General features: G+C 41.4%; 1 protein-coding gene across 10 annotated transcripts in view; it reads left to right on the top strand.

Annotated features, from left to right (window-relative positions):
* The window catches only part of DYNC1I1 (dynein cytoplasmic 1 intermediate chain 1), a 285,945-nt gene that overhangs the window by 205,345 nt on the left and 61,002 nt on the right, over positions 1-19,598 (top strand). For all 10 annotated transcript variants that reach the window (XM_045828664.1, XM_045828663.1, XM_045828666.1 and 7 more), the window contains 2 exons: positions 13,668-13,814; positions 18,056-18,169. In XM_045828664.1, coding sequence (XP_045684620.1) covers positions 13,668-13,814; positions 18,056-18,169 — 261 coding nt within the window. The remainder of the gene's footprint in view (positions 1-13,667; positions 13,815-18,055; positions 18,170-19,598) is intronic.

Raw genomic sequence — 19,598 nt, 5'->3', positions numbered from 1 at the left:
TGGTCTCACCACTGCAGGATGGAGTTCATTAGCAGGCTGAGAAGTTTTTCTTAACTCTTCATTATCTGGTTTCATATTGTTCCTCAGTCCCAGGGCACATCGGACACCTTTCCTCTTTCAGCCCTTGGAGAAGCACACTGGGCATGTTGTGAATCTTAGTAGCCAGCAATTCCAAAGATAAAAATACTCATCATCATAAGTCTATAAACAAAACTCATAGGACTATGAAACCTGCTCTGATTCTTTACATAAAATCATTGTTTTCCTTTTTAGGTGAAAAGAGAAAAGTATGTATTTGTGTATGTTTATTGAGATCCATGCAATGCAAAATATTCCACTTCATTGTGATGACTAACATTGGGTGTACTCTAACACTTGTTTTTAGGAATTATGGTCACATTACTTCTCCCTGACCAGCACGACCACCCATAGCATACAGTGAAGGACACAGTTCAGACAAGATGCTATTGACAGACGGCCTTTAATATGCTTCCACATTCTCTTTCCAGAACTCAGAACTTTAAACTCCCTGTAAATGGCATTTAAAATGTGCATTCTAAGTCTTTTAGGTGGTGTTTCCCCCAGGGGGAGGGGGAGGGGGTACAACGGACAAACACAGTGGACAAAAAGGACAGAGAAAAACCCCTGAGGTACTGTAAATTCAATCATTTGGTCCCAAAAGAATTTTTATTCATACTTTTTTGTTTGTTTCTGAGTTTGTTTATTGCCTTGTTTTTCTTGTAAAAACTGGGTCAGGTTGAACTTGGGGAATTCGATATTTATTTATCAGTTGGCCTTCCAAAGATACATAAATGTTATGTTAAAAGGGGATTTATCTCAGCTTAGAAGTGAACCACCGGGACATAATTTTATCCCTTTCCACACTCTAGGCACTCTCAGTCTTTGGGTCTCTTGTTAAACATCAAAGAATGTTCATTGGAAAAGGGGCTGGTATGGAAATTGGGGGATGGGTGAGACTTGGGATTGGATGACAGTCACAAAAATCAGTTAACTCTTGTCTCTTGCATCCGTCTTTTAGCAAGCACTCAAACTCAATTTTTTCTAGTCCTTTTCAGTACTTCAAAGTAGCAGTTTATCAATAGAAGCACCAAGCTAGACACAGTCCTGAGAGGTCATCTGGTCATCTCGGTGCCTTAGGCACACGCATATCTAAGTAATTCCAGGCAGATAACAGGAGACAAAGGCCTCCTGCCTTTGAACCACCTTGTTGCTTTGGCCGTAGGACCTCCTTCCATTTGCTCCCCTAAGATCTATACTCACCATGTAGTTTTAATGTGAGAGAGGACATATTCTTGTCAAATTCTTTTATTTTCCCACTAAATTTAGACTAATTCCGTGCAGTAACAGCTGGCAAAGCCATCACAGTAACTTAAAAAAAAAAAGTAAAGAGCCTATACATAGTGGAACACTTGAGTTTTGTTTTTTGGTTTTTTTTAATGGTCCCTCTATAATTTCTGACCTAAGTGGCTTGGTGATGATCTAATGTGGGCTATTCCGTGACTCTTTGGGTGGACCCTCCAAATGTAGATTTATTTTGTCAGCAGGGTGTTGCTGAGTGACATATGGAGACTGCATGTTCTTCCTCCTTTCCAACCTTCTCGAGCATAAATCCTGAATCCTACAAATGCAGAAGGAAATCGCCCACAAAGCAAGACACAGATCTCTCGATCACACAGTGCTCTTTAGTCTTGCCAATGCAACAGTTCTGAATCTGATTAGCCTGTTTATCATTTTATTTATAAAAAAACAACACCTGATAACTGAATTCTGTTGGATTCTCTAACTGAAAGTCATTATTGCCCTTTTTTTACACAGCCAAGAAAGAATTCATAGACAAAGGAGCTGGCTCCCTTTTTCCGTGGCTTAACTCTATCAAGGAGAGGGAGGAGGCAGAGAGTGGGGGAAGGACCTAATTCAGACTGCTGTGTTTGCCCCCTTTGCAAGGACGTAGTACTTTTTCAATAAAAAAGAAATTTAATTTGTGGCTACACTTCAAGTAAGATGGTTTGATGGTGAAAGTGGAGCAGCCCCAGCCCTTGATTTAGCAAAGTCGTGTGGCTGCATCCCTTAACGGCACTTTCATGTGGTTTGGGTGAGCCATTCTCAGAAACCCCAAGCATTTTTGAAGATACTGAAGTGGAGACGTTCACAATTCTTCCCTCTCTTTTTGCTATTAATCCTTCATGTTTTAACAAGCGCTGGAGTTAACGCTGCCTACACTCTTTCCTGTCACACTGGAACTCTTTTTCTTTTCTCTGAAATAATCTCTTCTTTCTAGTTCATACTCACACAAATCAAAGGGTTGGATGTTGACACATTCCATATTCAGATATCAACATCCTTTTTTTAATTAAGCAGGATTTAGACATTTGATTTGAAGAAAGCTGGTGTGTATTTTTTTTAAAGATTTTATTTATTTATTTTTAAAGAGAAGGGAAGTGGGGAGAAAGAGAGGGAGAGAAACATCAGTAGGTTCCCTCTCAAATGCACCCTGATCAGGACTGAACCCACAACCCAAGCATGTGCCCTGACCAGGAATAGAACCCAGGACCCCTCACTTTGTGGGACAATGCCCAACCAACTGAGCCACACTGGTCAGGGCCAAAGCTGGTGCTTTTTAACATATGAAGCAATCCATATATTCATCTCTTCCCATTTTTTTGGTTCTTTTTATAAAGTGAAAGTTTGCTCTCAGCTTGTACCACATCCTTATTCCAGCCTAGGCATAGCAGCCTGGGTCTCTTATCTCTGCACAAAGAGATGCCAAAAGGTTGGGAAAGGATTGGAAGTCTATTCTGGAAAAGGCTACTTTGATCCAAGTGTGTTTCAGTGACCATTATTGTCAGCTATGATATGGCCTAGCCCCACCTCACTCTATCCATAGTAAAGTTTTGGAATAAACAAGTGTATAAAAATTAAATGTGTGTGTGTGAACCAACTGACCTCAAATCTTGGATTTTTCTGTCCAAATGTTTTGTAATGCCTAAAAAGATCTTTGTTTAGGCCTAATAAAAAGAAAAACAAGTCAAACCCAAATTGAGGGACGTTCTAGCAAATATCTGACCACCTGTATGCCTCAAAAGAGTTGAGATGATCGAAACAAGGGAAATCTGAGAAACTGTCACAGCCTGGGGAAGCCTAAGGAGACATGCTGACTAAATGTAACACGCTGCCCTAGATGGGGCCCTGGAACGGAAAAAGGGCATTGTGTGAAAACTAAGAGCATCTGGATTATGCGCGGGCTTCAGTAATAGTTCATCAGTACTGGCTCATCAGTTGTGACTGATGTCCTACACTAACGTAATGAGAAGAACGGTGTTAACTGCAGGGACCACACGCTGTGAGGTGTAGGGGAATGACACTGTCTTCACGGCTGTTCTGAAAATCTAAAACTATTATAAATGTTTATTTAAAAACGAATACTCTTTTGTTCTAATTTCTGTACAGAACTCTTAGTAGCTGTCAAGATTAAAATAGGGGTGAGAGCACTTTTTTTTATAAAAAAAGTTTGTAAGGGAAACAAACTTTCCTTTTACACAGAAGAAAAATGACCTTTCCTTTCTGTCTGCGATGTAACGTGATGGGTCCCATCTAGTCTGACACCTGGCAAAAGGAAGGTTTCCATTGTGTTGTGTGGCTGATGGTTTGAAGCAGTTACTTTCTGAGAGTGGCTTTGCCTCTTAAAGAGCTTGTTACCAAGATTCTCAGCCTTGCTGTTGGGTACTTTTTAGCTAAAATGTATCTCCCCAAAACTAGTATTTGTATAGGGCTCATTTCACCTTGAATTTTAGTATGTGTCTGGCATTTTAAGAGACTCTTTGGGTATAGGTAAGGGTGGAATGCCCCTGAAAATTTTCCCTGATGGTTGTGTTTTTGAACTTTTTTCAAAACACAGGCCATCCTTTCCTCTTATTTCTAAAATGTGACCATTTTGCTCAAGACGATCTCATCTCATAATGAGCCTGTTATTTTAAAAATGCATGTGTATTATTTCCTATTTCTTGAGTTCAGAAGACTGTTTCCCAGGTCCTGTGTCTGTCTCTGAGTCGGAAGTCTCTTTTGTTTGTTCAAGCACACAGAGGAACTCTTTCCTTCTCACAATAATTAATTACAATTCACATAATTATTTGAGGGGATAAACATTCATTTAAAAAGAACTTGTACTGAAATGACATTTTTGGTTTGGCTGCGTAATGACAAGATGAAAACACAGCATTGTCTCCCAAAGCAATGACAATAAACTCAGAGCTTATCAGTAGTGACCCAAATGGTTTCCAGCTGATAGCTGTTCAGTACACGCCCATGAAATGATTAATTGGTCTCAATCTGTTCTCAGCAGGAAATACTCACCTCATGGTAATATCACCACAATTGCTACCGATTAGCTCTGTTGTCACCTGTTGCAACGGGTAGGCTAGGAGCTGAGACCAGTAATCAATTTCCATACTCACAAGAGAAGTCCAACTGGAGGGGGTTGGAGACGAGATGACAAGGCCATGCTAGTGAGCAAGGAGCCCAGAGCCCACTCTACCACGCGGGGATGCATGAGGTTCCGTCTGTGATTACCAGTCCCCACAACATGAAGTCGCAAGGGTGGCATGTGGGGGCGGGGATTGTGTGTCACAGTGAGAAAACGCAGCCGCATTCAGCTGCAAAGTTTCACAGTATATTGGCTTCTAAGTCAGCCAGCGTGCAGTTCACATCTGGGCTCTACCACTTACTATTCATTTGATCTTAAATTAGTGGCTTTGTTTGCCTGAGCCTGGGGTTTGTAATCTGAAAAAAAAAATGGAGGCAAAAATCACCCACCTAATAGAACTGATATAGTGATGTCTATGACATGTTTGGCACTTAGTAGGTGCTCAAAATTTTTGGCACACCCTCCACAAGTGAATAACCATGTAACCTGGTGTAACAGTGATAGTGATCATCAGTCCTCCTAATAATAAGCAAGGAAACCCTCAGGTGTTCAGCATCAGCTTGCAAAGTGATCATAAAGGGAAGCGGAGATGTAAACTTTCACTATCTTGTCTATGGCTGTACCACCTTGAACGTGCCCAATCTCATCTATACCTTCACTCTCTTTTCAGTGGATCATTTCCTAAGAGCTACTCATTTAGGAGGGGAGGGGAAGTAAGGAGAGATGTAAAAACTAGCACATAAAATGGAAGAAACTGAAGCAATGGCATTGTAGCAGAGAAACACTTATTGCGTCATGGGTGTCTCACTTGGGCAGATGGTGAAATGACGTGCGGACCCCATGAAGGAAACATTCCAGGCATGGCCTACATGGATGGAAGAGCAAATTTATCCCACAGTGACCTTGGACCGTACTCTAATGCATTGTTTTAGAATGGGTTCTCCAAATTTCTCATTGCTGCAAAGCACCAGGGTGCTTGTTAAATACACAAACCAACAGTTCTCTTTAACATTTTGATTAAGCAGGTCTAGGCTTCGATGTAGGAATCTGTAGGATTTTGGCTGTTTTTTTTTTTACTCCTCACCTGAGGACATTTCTTTTTTATTGCTTTGAGAGAGACAGGAAGGGGAAGAGGAAGGGAGAAAGAGAAACATTGATGTGAGGGAGAAGCCTCCTATACACACTTGCACTGGGGATCGGTGCCCAGACTGGGAATTGAACCCGCAGCTTAGGTATGTGTCCTGACCAGGAATCGAACATGCACCTTTTGGTTAGGGGACAATACTCGAACCAACTGGGCCACACTTTCCAGGGCTGTAAGGTTTATTATTATTATTATTATTATTATTATTATTATTATTATTATTAAAGTATAGTTGGAAGCATACAATATTATATTAGTTTCAGGTGTGCAATATATCGATTCGACATTTGTATACCTTACAATGTGATCATTATAATAAGTCTCCTAGCTGTCACTGTGCCAAGCTATTATTAACTGTATTCCCTGTCTCTATACTACATACCACATATTGTAAAATACGTGGCTACAGCCCTTTATCTTTTGCACCCAGTCTCTCCACCTCTCCCCTCAGGCAACCATCAGTTTATTCTCCATATCTATGAATTTGTTTCTGTTTTTTTTTTTCATTTTTATTCCACACATAATTAAAATCATATGGTATTTGTCTTTCTCTGACTTCTTTCATTTAATGTAATACCCTCTAGGTCCATCCATATTTTCACAAATGACATTCCTTAATATTGCCAAGTAATATTCCATTGTATACCACATTTTATTTATCCATTCATCTCTCGATGGACACCTAAGTTGCTTTCACATCGTGACTATTGTAAATAATGCTGCAATGAATGTTGGGGTGTGTGTATCTTTTCAAATTAGTGTTTTTTGCTATTTTTGATGAATACCCAGATGTGGAATTGCAGCATTGTTTGATAGTTCTATTTTTTTTTAATTGTTTAGAGAGAGGGAAAGCAGGAAGGAAGAGAGGGAGAGAAACATCAGTGTGTGGTTGCCTCTTGCATGCCCCCACCTGGGGACCTGGCCCACAACCCAGGCATGTGCCCTGACTGGGAATTGAACTGGCGACCCTTTGGGTCACAGACCAGCACTCAATCCACTGAGCCACACCAGCAGGAGCAGAATCTGTGTTTTTAATAAACTCTCTAAGTCATATGTTCAGACAAGTTTGAGAACCATTGATTTAAGAAAGTACTTTTCACTTGATTTCACATGGGAATTTGGTATGAAATTTTTAAAAGTATTGATGCTTGGGTTTTAGCCACAGAAATTCTGATTTAATTGGTATGAACGATGGCCTGAGCATCAGGGAATTTTTTAAAGCTCCTCAGACGATGTTAAGGTAGAGGCAAATTTAGAGTAACTCTGATTTAGAAAATAGCCTGAGGGGCCCATGAGCCTGTAAATGATAAATTAATAATAGTCAGATGTAAAGTCACATCACAGATAAGTAGGTTCCAGCTCGGATTCGAGATGTGAAATATGCTTTAAAAAATCAGAAAACTCCTTGGAAGTAGTGTGCAAATCATCACATTTGCCCTAGAATTTTGTTGTATTCAAAAGTACTTGTACTGAAGGGGTAACCAACTATGATTTCGAGCTGAAATTCCCCTACACTGGCAGTCCTTGAAGTATGATTATACATATAAATAATAATGTGGCATGAATCTACCCTTGGCTTTCACTGGAGAGTTACCTCTGGTGCTAACTTTGCACTGTTTCTTCTTCCTCCTCTTACTCATTTTCCAAAGTCAGTAAAAGCCAGGGCTTGACTATGGGCATTAGATTTCTATCAGGGCGATTACTTCATAAGGTACATAAATGTCTAATCACTATTTTGTATCCCTGGAAAAAATATAATATTGTATATCAACTGTAATGAAAAATAAATTTAAATAGATAAGTAATTTGAAAATTTGTTCCCTCCCCCCAAAAAAAATTAAGGCTTAAAATATGCACAAAGCTTTTTGTTCTTTTCAGAACAAGAAGTCAGCACTAGGGACTCCAAGTGTGTTAGCACTATGTTTTCAGCTCAGTTTTTCTTGGGATGCAGAAACTAAAGAAGATTTTTCAGGGAAGGCAAAGAGGATTGAATAATTATTTGAAGAAAAAATGATTAAAATAATCCAGACAGTTGTCCTGAAGATAATAAAAAGGTTGGTCAACTCCATGAGATCAGAACCAAGTCTGCACACTAAGTGTTTATAAAAATTAAGATATAATTCACATACTGCAAAATTCACCACTTTAAAGTATACATGTAGCGTTTTCAGTATACCAACAAAGCTGTGCACCATCACCACTATGCAATTCCAGAACATGTTTACCGCCCCCCAAAATGAATCCCACGTCCCCACTCTCTCCCTGACCCCAATCCCTGAGCAGCCGCTAATCTACTTCCTGCCATAGTGGATTTGCCTGTTCTGGACATGTCAGATAAATGGAATCATACCGTATGTGGTCTTTTGGAGCTTGGTTCATTTAACATAATGTTTTCAAGATTTATCCATTTGATAGCTCATATCAGTACTGTGTTCTTTTTTATTGATGAATAATAGTCTATTGTATTGATTTACTACACTTTGTTCATCTATTCCTCAGCTGATGGACATTTGGGTTGTTTCCACTTTGGGGGCTACTATAAATAAGGTTGTTACAAACATTCATGTATAAGTGTTTGTTTAGTCATATATTTTCAGTTACCTTGGGTATATGCCTAGGAGTAGAATTGCTAGGTCCTATGTTAACTTCATGTTTAACCTTTTCATGAACTTCTAGACAGTTTCCCAGAGTGGCTGGTACATTTTACACTCCTATCAGCATTGTATGAGTGTTCCAATTTCTCGACATCCTCACCAACACTTGTTTTTTCCTTTTTTGTTGTTTCCCCCACCCCCGGATTTATTGAGGTATACCTGATATGTAAACATTCAGAAATCACAGCCCTCCTAGTGCATGTCAGGTGACATCTCATTGCGATTTGGGCACTAACTTCCGTATGCTCAGCACACAGGTCTAGGCCCATGACATAATCTCAGTATGGAAAGGCATGGAAATTCCAAGGGATTCTAAGAAAAGTCATCGGGATGAGTGATTTCTAATCTCTGGGAAATCAGACTTTAGTGTGAGCTCCATTTTTTAAAATACAAACTCAGTCAAGAAGTAGTAAGCAAACTTATTCCATCTTTGCTCCTGGGTACCCCGCTCCCAATGGGGTGATAACTTTCAGTAGATGGCTGCTCTCCTCAGAGTTTAGAAGAATGACATGTGCACCCTGGGATGGAAACTGAGGCAAAGGAGAAGAGAGCTCTGAAGGAAACCAGGCCCTTTCCCTTCATCTCTGTTAGAGTTCAGTACCCGACTCCTGACCTGTGGCTCGGCTTTACCACCTCCACACCTTCCACACGGTCAGATGCCTGGTGCTGCTGTGTGATGGCCTGTGAGGGAGGTTTTCGACAGCAAGGCCCCCCAGTTCCATGTGTTTCCATTAAGAAGAGAAATATCTCTGTGGGTTTCTTAGGTACTTGCAGAAATACATACTAGCTCACTAGTAGCCAGAAGCATCTGATCTGTCTGCCTCAGAGCCCTCTGACAGTTAAGCATTTGCTTTTAGGCACATGAAATGTCAGCCACCATTACACAGCATATGGCAACAATATGGCCATTCCCTCTCTGGGGACCAACCTCTCCCCAGAAGAGATGGTACTTGAAATAGGAGCTGCTTTTGAATACAGGACCCCTATTGCTCCCACTCGGCCACGATGGCTGGGGAGTGGGCAGAGCACCACACACAGAAGGACAAACCATATCAAATGTGAACATAGGGGACCAGCTGCCCAGCCAGCAGTGACCAAAGGCTATTTGTCCTAGGCATTTGGGTCTGTGGTTAAGGGGAAGTACCATCCCTAAGCTGGCCTGCATTAGCTCCATAAAATAGAAAACAGCCTCCACAGCCACTTAAGGAGGGTTTGGAGCCGGCTGCAATTGAATACAGTGGTGTGCAGTGAGCAGAGGGAGACGTTGAAAGGGAAGGCTCCACCCGTCTGGTCTCCTTGGAATTACCTTGGTGAATGGGGTAAAATAAACGGCTTCCTCTGGGAGTGGATGAGGAGGGTGTGGAACGCAGTTTAGTGGGTCAGCTGGTGTTCAAGTGGACATGTGGCAATATGGATCAAGGGGAGCGCCGCCTCTGCGGGGACAGCCATTAACCAGGCAGTCTGCTGGAGATGAAAAATAAACCGAGTTTCCTCTGGAGCCTCTGGCACTGCGTCTGCAGAGGACACCAGAAATGGTCAGTAGAGGTGGCCTGATCCTGAAAGCACAGTTCCAGAACCGTGCTTGTCCTAATCAAGGGGAACTATAAAGGATGCAAGTCAGCAAAATGTGATGCTTGCCCTGGAACGACACCTCGTGCGTTGCGTGTTTGCGTGCAGTCGGTCAGGCTCATCAGTTTACATCAAGCTTTTTAACACGTTGGGTTGTATTTCTGGGCCCTCGCTTTGACTGTCAACGTGGCCACATCAGTGAAATCACTAGCCTTATAAAAGCAGAGTCTGACTGTAGTGTCAGGAAAGCTCACTTTGATTAGATAGTTAACATTGTCCAAAAAGTCTTGTCAACTGGATCATTATTATTCCCCTTGGGTGAACTGCTTGATTTGAATGTTTAAAGACCATACCTTATTTCTCAAAATAATTCTAAGGCTCTAATATTTTAAAGAATAAAATGAAATAGGTAAAAAGTTAAAACTACAATGATATCTATATTGATACATATTCTCATAGAGCCAAGAGTAACAAGGTAGGGAAACTTCTTGTTTCCAATTGATTTTGTTTGTCTAAATTGCATTAATCCTATAATTTAATAATGCCTTACTATAACACTGACTAACTGAATGCAAAATGTGAAATGCTTAGGAAAGTGATTTTTAAAATAACATTGTATTATTAAAAATGTTTTCCATATGATGCATCTTCAGAATATGTGCTGTTAAAAAATCACATATTTTAGTAGTGTCAATTAATTTTTCTAGAATTTTTTTTACTCTTTACAAGTAGGTGTAACTGACAGGATGATGTCATCCTTTGCCCTTCGTGAAGGCTATAAATTCCATGACAGCTGGCAACAACAACTACATCAGTAGCTGTATGAACAGCAGGAGGTTACAGGGTTTTTTTCCAAGACACTTTACTTCTAGGAGGTTGATGCATACTTTCCAAATTAGACAAGGAGCTTTCTCTGTCAGGGCTTAGTTAGGGGACTGTTCAAAAGGACCCTAAACATTTGGATGAAAAATAAAAAAAAAATCAGTCAGTCATCCAAACGTTTGCCACCATTACATCAAACATCAGGGTACTTAAAAACATCTCAAGAAATGACCGAATTCTAAAACTTTACATCTAGATAATTGAGATCATACTGCCTTAATGATTCCATATGAATGATAGCATGTCAAATATGGCATATTCTGGAGATCTGGTTTGAGCCTTTATATGTATTCTACCATCCATTGAATATATAGTATAATTAATGTGTTAAGCTTTAAAAATAAATGAAAGTGTTGAATAACATAACTACTTCTCCATTTCTAATCTTTCAAATATAAAATAACAATAAGTGTGTCTACTCCATTCCTTATGGAGATACTGTAAGGACTGGTTTGCAGGAAAACAGCACAGCCTCAGCTGGCAGAAGTCTGGTGCCCCAACGTGGTGTTACGGCCTTTTAATATTAATTTGACTTTTTATCAAATGTAGCTAGAATTCTGATTTCAAGATGGGGCTTTTGTGACATTTAAAAATGTTTGGAATTATTGAGTTGATACTTAGTGGGCACTCATTGTCTGATGAGTGAATGAAGAGTGAGCAAATGAATGAATGAAAAAGAAGGAAGTAGAATTCTCACTTGGTGGGGTGGGAGTCTAGCTGATTGCCGACTATGCGTTTCAGTTTTGTAGAAACTGCACCACTGTTCATGTTTCTCTAGTTCAGTCTCTCAACAAACTGTACAAGTTTTGGAGCTGTATTTGCTGAGATTTAACTGAAACGCGGAAGCAATCAAGTGGTTGAATAGTGGATTTTTCTAATTTAAGGACATAAGGAATTTTAAGTCTTTCTGAAGCTTTAAAAAATTGTTTCCAACATAGCCCGAGCAACATAAGAATTTCATCAATTGAAAACTAAGAATTGTTTCTGTGGGATGTGTAAAACAAGAAGCTAACCAGCATTATTTTCTTTTTCTTTAATTCAGTATCATTATTGAGAGTTATTCTTGAACTTTATGAAAACCAGATTGGGGCACACGCATGTTCTCCATTGAAACGTGTTCAAGGAATTGGAACTGAAAATCATTCAAACTAGGAAAACATGACATTGAAAAATAGTCCACATTCTTTAATCTACCTCAGAGTGTCTGAGACTGATTCTGACTAGAAAGGCTTAGGCTGGTAGTAGTTCTGATTTTTTTAGAAACGGGTGTTTAGCTTCCTAGTCAGAAAGAGGTCATAATTTTTTTCCCCAATCACTTCTTTACTTTGCTGGCTTGTCAGTTACAACCTTTGATCCTCTCACTTTGTTGCTCAGGAAGCTCTGATTTCTCGCTATTGCCTACAGAACAAAATTCAAATGTGCCTGCTATTCAGGGGCCCATGCGACCTCTCCAGCCACCCTTCCTACTGCTGGCCTCTTCCACGCAAGCTCTTTCGCAGCCGAACCAGACTGTGGGCTGTCCATCAGCCTCCGTGCTGGTGCCTCCAGTCTCTTCTCCCCATTATCCGTCTCTCAGGAATGCCAGTTTCTTTTCCCCTCCACTTGCTGAATGTTCCACGTACACATCCTACACATTTCCTTTCATGAGGGCTTTCTACCTACACCACCCTTTCCACTTTCCTCTGTCATCCCCTTTCGTAGCTCAAGCCAGCCTTCCCCCATCACACATACACGCATCCACCTCTGATTTAGTCATGGCATGTCCCACATGCAAGGCCGCTACTTATATGTACAAGTTGTGCCCTGCAACTTGCAGGATGTCAAGCCCAGAGACGAGTAAGGCCAAAACCTCACCGTACTCTCCACTTGCTAAGGCGTGCGCCCACCTGCACAACTATGTCCACGTGGAGAGACACATTCTTCTGTTTCACACACAGGCACGGACCGGCGCAGACCGGTTAGCAGCAGCTTGCCCATCTGCCCACCTGCTTTCAGTTTTCTTCACCAGGCCACAAGTTTGTTAAACGCAGTGAATGCCTTTGTATTCGAATCATGCCCAGTGTAATGCCTTTCTTACACATAAGAGCCTTTATTGAATTTAATTGAAGGGATGGAATGTATTCATGAAAAACAATTACTTCAACATACAAATACAAACATGGAAAACACTTCAGGCATCAAAATGGACTTCAGAGCAGATGCGGGCCAGCCAGCTTGTCTGATGTTAAGTATATCACGGCTCTGCCTCCGCTCAGCAATTTCCTAGGAAACGTCGTGCCCAGTAGTCTTTTGTGGATTTTCAGAAACCACATCCACGATGCTATGACAGGCCATGGCAGAGCTGGACTGAAATCCATTTTTGACTGTTTGTTAAAATAGGCAAAGAATAACATTAAGCACTGTCTGAAGTGGGCAGGATAAAGGTCAGGAGGATGCCCATGGGAGGCAAGGGACTTTGAGGAGGAGCCAGTTGGATCAGGCTGAGGTCAGCATACTTCCTAGAAGTCTGCACAAAGCCAAAAACAAAACGGCACCTCATCTCAAAGTCTTCAAAACCTTGCCAACACTGTATGTCTTATAACTTGATGTGGCCCTGACCTCAAGTGAAGAATGGCTTTGTAAAGACGTCAGTGGAGAATGAGCATCAGCTCTGATACAGTTTTATTGGTAAATGGGCAACACCCATAAACCAAGCTTTCCCCTCCCCAGAACAGGAACGTGCACCAGATAGGTTTCACGCCTGGTCGATGACATGGCCAAGATTTCAGATTTCGGGTTTCCAGGGGTAACCACTGGCCACCCTCTCAAGGGAAAGTCTGTGTCTGTGAACAAAATTTCCTCCCCACAGTGCACTCAGCGATTGCTTTGTGTTTTCCAGGAGGTGTTGAGTTTACGTAATGAACTGCTTTCTCCTCAAAAAGAAATGGGTTTTCTTGAAGCATTTCACAGTGCCCCTCTCTTCCCTTTTCGTTCACAGTCCTCTGTGATGTCCGTGTGCTTTGCTCGTTTCCACCCCAACCTGGTGGTTGGAGGGACCTACTCGGGCCAGATTGTCCTGTGGGATAATCGCAGTCATCGAAGGACTCCAGTGCAGCGGACACCCTTGTCAGCGGCTGCGCACACCGTAAGTCCAGCTTTTGTCCCATGCCTGTCAGCCAGCCTCACCCGGAGAGCAGGGAAAACTGACGAAAGGACAATGTCGTCAGTAACTCCAAGTTCCAAGTCTCTAATTTACAGTGATTGTGTCCAGCCGAGTGCAAAGTAGGTGAAGAAGGAACTGGGTTTAGAGAAATCTCTTACTATTCTACAAGTTTTGGCACATTGAAAGGATTTCTTTGGATGTCCTAAAGACCACCGGTAAGGGTGGACTCCAACTAAAAAAGGACGTAGGGAGAAACTTTGGAAGAGGCATCTGTCAGATTGTTCCCCTAAAGAAACCCTTCATGCTTACATTTTAAGATAGAAGCTCCTCAAATAGACCATAAAGAGTCAGGGTTTCATGTCTAGGGAGGCACTGGAGACTTCTGCCAACGGGCCTTTTCCACTTGCGATTAGAGGGAGTGCTATGACTTTAAATTCTGGAATGCATGGTGTAAGTCTCAACAGTAAAGTCTACAGTGACAATATAATCCCTAAGGTTAAAAGTTAACATCTCAAAACCATTACCCATAATTTAGCAGAAGAGGTTCAGTATAGTGTTTGGAAGACAACTACTCTGTCATTTCCTTTAAGAGAATGACAGGTGTGTTCAGCAATTGTTAGGAGGAATGAGGAGACAGGCATGTCTCCGTCAATCCTTGCTACCTTGACATTCAGGGTAGCTGATGTTCTTTCTCTGAAACACCCAAATTATGCCCAAGGAAACAGCTCTACTATTGTTTCAATTTCCTTAATGGGGTTGCCTCATTTGTTTCATCTGCTGGCCTCCAAACCACTCTAGCTTTGGAAAAAAAAGAGCTGCTAGCTGTTTGAGCTAGGCCACGAAGAGGAAAATTCTCCCACTCTAATAAGATTGACAGTAGGAAGTGACAAATGCCAAGTTAGCCTTAATTCTGATTGACTGGGGCCTAAGACACATGCAGGTGAAACTAGTTCTTGGGAATCTTGGAAAATTGCTTGTGCCTACCCCATTTCTCCAAACTAATAACAGAAAATTGTGACCCAGGAGAAGACAGGCTCAATGCAGGTGTTTGCTCAAGGAGCGTGACAACACTTCTTGGCTCCCTGTGTGTATCTGGTGTGTTTGTGAGCATACCTCCTGAAATTTCAAAAAATCACCAACCCGAATGTTAGACTTTTGAGCCATAAGCTTTTGGGGAGAATAGAAATCCAGGAGCTCTTCCAAGCAGTTCATCTCTCTTTTTCAAATAATGCAGGATGTGATCATCGCAACCAAAATGCAATTACAATATTATCCAAGAGAGTGGCACTATTTCTATTAGAAAATAAAATGACAATTTCTTTTTCTCTTTTGCTGTGTTTCATTGAATCCACAGCTAAAAAAAAAGTGCCCAGTAAATTTCGCGACTATCTTTCAACTTCCACTAGTGCCTAGCTGATTGGTACCCGGATGAAAAGCGGTTAAGGAACAAGAGGTCCACCGCAGATTACTGACTAATTTCCTTTCACACCCACCACACATATGCATGGGGGACGACAGGAAATCCTAATTAAAGCAAAGCCCTCTGCCACACAGTAAGTTTATTCCTAAAATAAATAAAAACAATCTGGCATCTATACAGGAAAAATGAGCTGTACTGTTTGCTTTTATCTTTCCATTAAGTAGACTTGTGTATGTTTGTGTCTGTGTATGAGTAGACATGCCCACGTGTCTGCTCCTGTTCTGGTTTCTTTATATCTCTCTCTTTTCTTTTAAACTAAGTTTTATTACTCATGAAAGCACAGGCCAGCAGTACTGATTAAAGCCAGAGAGAGGCTACCACACATACTCCTTCCTAGGCATTTGGCTCTACATATTCTTCTAGTTGCCTTATTTTCTTCTACACTCATCCACAGGAGTTCCAGGCCATTAGGGCCTTGGGGATTTGTGTTGATGTTGATTGTGTGTGATGAAATCCCACTGGACTCTTGCTGAAAAGCGCTAGGTAAATTTCAGATCCATAACAATGGTTGGATCTTGCTTTCCCATATTTCAGTATTTTTTAAATTAATTTTTGGGTGACATTGGTTAATAAGGTTATTTAAGTTTCAAGTGTATGATATTATAGTACAGCTGTGTATTGCTTCTCATCACCCAAAGTCTAGTGTCCTTCTGTCACCATATTTTTAACCCCTTTTACCCTCTTCATTCTTCCCCCCACCCTCCCACCTTCCCCTGTGGTAACCACCACACTGCTGTCTGTGTCTATGAGTTTTTTTGTTTGTTTGTTTGTTTGTTTTGGTTGTTCATTTTTGCTTTCTGTTTTATATTCCACATAAGTGAAATCATGTGATTCTTGTCCTTTTCCATCGGCCATTCTTCAGTTTTGCTAGGTTTGCTGTTTTAAGGTGAGAGTTTGTTTCTTCCATTCTTCCCCCTGATTTTCACGCAGAGCTCTGAAGGCCGCGTGGCTCGGCACTCGTGTCCGTGCACTGCTGCTGCAGGTCCCACACACCCCAGAGGCTCGGGGGGAAAAGCATTGCTCCCAGTTTGTCCTCTTGATCTTCAGGGAACCTGATCAGGATGACATTTAACTTCAGATCTCTGATGCCAGATACACTCAGGCCGATTCATTTGAGAGTTTCTGTGGGGATGCGGTGTGAAAAAGACAGAGAGACTTAGCTGACTGTCCATCAGCACAGGTAAAACAAGTAATGGGATCGCTGAAGCAGCAAATGTAATCTTAGGATGCATGGATACAGGCATATTTTTTATCATGTGAGAAGTGACTAGATTCCCTTGGTCAGAACACAGTTTGTTTCATTCTCAGAACTCCAGTGTTGAAAGGAACTCAGACAAATACAGCATGTTCAAAAGAGAGTGACCAGGATGGGGATGGAATTGAAAATCAGGTACACAAGGATCAGTAGAAGGAATTGGTGATGATTAGTTTGAGTAAGACAATAGTAGGGGAGGAAGGTAACAACAATCTAAATACTATTTGACTTGACTGTATAATCCCAGAGGGCGGGCGCTGTACTGAAAATATCTCCTTGAGCTTTCTTTACCCCATTGGTGGAAGGAGAACGCTCCAGGAATGAGTGCTGAAACTGACCGCCCCTAAGAAAGGTGTTCAAGCAGTGTTTGGACCGCCTCTTGGTAAAGGCAGATGAGCAGCTGCCCTAGATGATTATTATGGTTCCATCTGACCAGGAGTTTATATGATAATAATAGTTTGGAAACCATTCTTTATATAATATCAACTTTCCAATATTAAGGATTGTTTCATTGTCGTTGTGGCGAGGTATAATGGACAGTAAGTCATCAAGTGTGAGACTTAGACTGTCAGCTATTTGCACAGAGAAGCATCAGCTAAGTTGTGGTTTGGCCACTGATGGCTAAGCTGCCTGAAATCTAACCCAAATGACTGCTAGGTTCTGCTTATGCTAACCTTCCATTTAGTATTTAACGTGCAGCTGCAAATGATTTTAGCCTACCGTTTAGGATTCTACAGAGTGGGATAACCTACTAGAGTTGTGACAGAAGGTTAGAGCATCTTGCTTATGATTCCTGGGATGTATAAATGATGTTTCTCAAGGCCTTGTCCAAATCTAAGCCTCCATACTATGCCAAATGGTATTTTCAAAAATAAATCTATCATTATCCTAGATTTTGTAGTGAACGAAAAGAGCCTAACTTTATCTCACTAGGCGCATTGTGCCAATAATTTCTACCACCACCGTCTCTCCCTCAAATTAAAAAGGCTGGTAAATATTAACCACTTTTATAAAGAATGTTCACAAATGTTTGGCACTGCAACCATAATGCCTCGAACTCCAGATTTAGTAACCCTTACTCCTTCCAAAACGAGTAGATCTCTGCTTTTAAAGATGAGCTTTTTTTTACCACTCTTGGTGAGCCTAGAAGCCAGGCTACAAGGTGGAGACTCCCTCAAGTAACCCAGATTCCACTCGCTGCACCACCTCTGCCCGTCAGTCCGCGTTGGCTCTCCCCAGCCTCCTGCAGCTCCATCGTGCTGCATCTGACAAGCGGGTGAAGCTTTGTCTTTCCACTGCTGTGTGTTGCTGCCAAAGCTTTTCAAAAGAAATCAGGTTCAAATCAAAGGTGGCAAATGACCTGAGGCCTATGTTATTGTAGGATTATGTCACTCTTTAATCCTTGTTTTGGAGTAATGTGTTTGACACTCAAATGTAAGCATTTCCTCCTGGATCGGTGTCTGATCCTTCGTGTTTATGTTTTTGCAGCATCCCGTGTACTGTGTAAATGTTGTTGGGACCCAGAATGCTCATAACCTCATCACTGTCTCTACTGATGGTAAAATGTGTTCCTGGAGCCTGGACATGCTCTCAACTCCACAGGTGGGTTTGTTTTTCCCTACACATAAGAGCATCCTGGTGGAAAGAGATACCTACCTAATGGAACATAGCTCCTAAAAGCCAAAGCCTCACATCCTATAGGAGCTAAAACCAGTGGATACACTTGAAAGCGTGGGGCCTGCTTTCAGCAGTCTCCTCTTGAAGCCAAAACCCATTTCCTTTACCACAAATCATGTAATTATTATAATACATTAATCCTTAGGTCAGTTTCAAGTGAAAATGAAATAATCCATTTTAAAGCATAGTAACTGTGGAAGTTGCCTGTGGTATGAATTGCACTTACCCTACAGAGTTGTGAAACAGATGGAAACGAGGTGGGAGCTCAACAGAGCGGCCCCTGATGGGTACTGTCCTTGGAGAAGAGGTACCCCAGCAAAACAGAAACCCAAGCCCTTGCTTGTATGCATTGCCTAGACGACCGCCTGTGTGTGTGTGTGTGTGTGCGTGTGTGAGAAGAATTTGTCAAACCACCTGCTTTCTCCTCTGGAGTGTTTGTTAGTAATGCACCTGCCATTCCTTGCTCAACATATGAGAAGTCAAAAATCAAAAAGTTCTGAAGGTTCCAAACCACTACTGATTGCAATAATGGGAACCAAGCAGAGGAACAGAGTGGAAGCGATTGATAGAGAGAGGCACCGGAGTGCAGCTTTCAGAGCAGACGTATGTATACACACATGCAGGCAGACATTGCCCCCACACACAAACACGTATACATACTATTTTCACATTTTCTTGTGGGGAAAAAGTATTTAACTGTCTTCCAACTAGAAACACAGAGAAGAGTTTATCACCATAGCCTTTGACAAAAATGTGACAAGACATCAAGAAAATCATAAAAGGATATCTAAGAGATAATTCTCAATTTGAAGAGTCCTATTCCCTTTCCTGGAATGTCTCTCTCACAGTTTTAGAAAACATTGAAGTTTCAAGATACATGAAGAAATACAGAAACTGTAAAGAACCTCCCAGAAGTCTCCCCAAAATACAGATGTAGAGAATACTAAATCTAAATAAGCAATTTTTATAATTTTGAGGGGGCTAATAGGCTTCTTACAATTTAAGTTACTCTATTTTTGTTAACTTTAATGTTATGTAAGTCAGGACTTGTGTGTGGGTATTTCATGACTTTGTCTTAAAATTCTCAGCAGTATGTTTTTTTTTAAAAAGCATGGAGAGTGGAAACATAAGAGCAAGCTGTGTAATTAGGAATTTTTAATTGCCCATTTTGCTGATTAAACATGCTTTTTTTCCCGGTCAAAAGCAGTCCTGCAGGGGCTACAAGACCATTTCCAGTTCTATTATGCCTGCGACCGCCTGTCTCTGTGACAGAGTGAGGGTTTCTGGGCATGACACTGGCTCAGGGCCCTGGCTCCTCTCTGAACCAAGTGGGCGACCAACAGACGTACCTTCC

The sequence above is a fragment of the Phyllostomus hastatus genome, unplaced genomic scaffold (genome assembly GCF_019186645.2).
Source record: "Phyllostomus hastatus isolate PE091 unplaced genomic scaffold, TTU_PhHast_1.1 phas_scaffold_78, whole genome shotgun sequence".
Lineage (NCBI taxonomy): Eukaryota > Metazoa > Chordata > Mammalia > Chiroptera > Phyllostomidae > Phyllostomus > Phyllostomus hastatus.
This window is presented reverse-complemented; position numbering and strand designations above follow the sequence as displayed.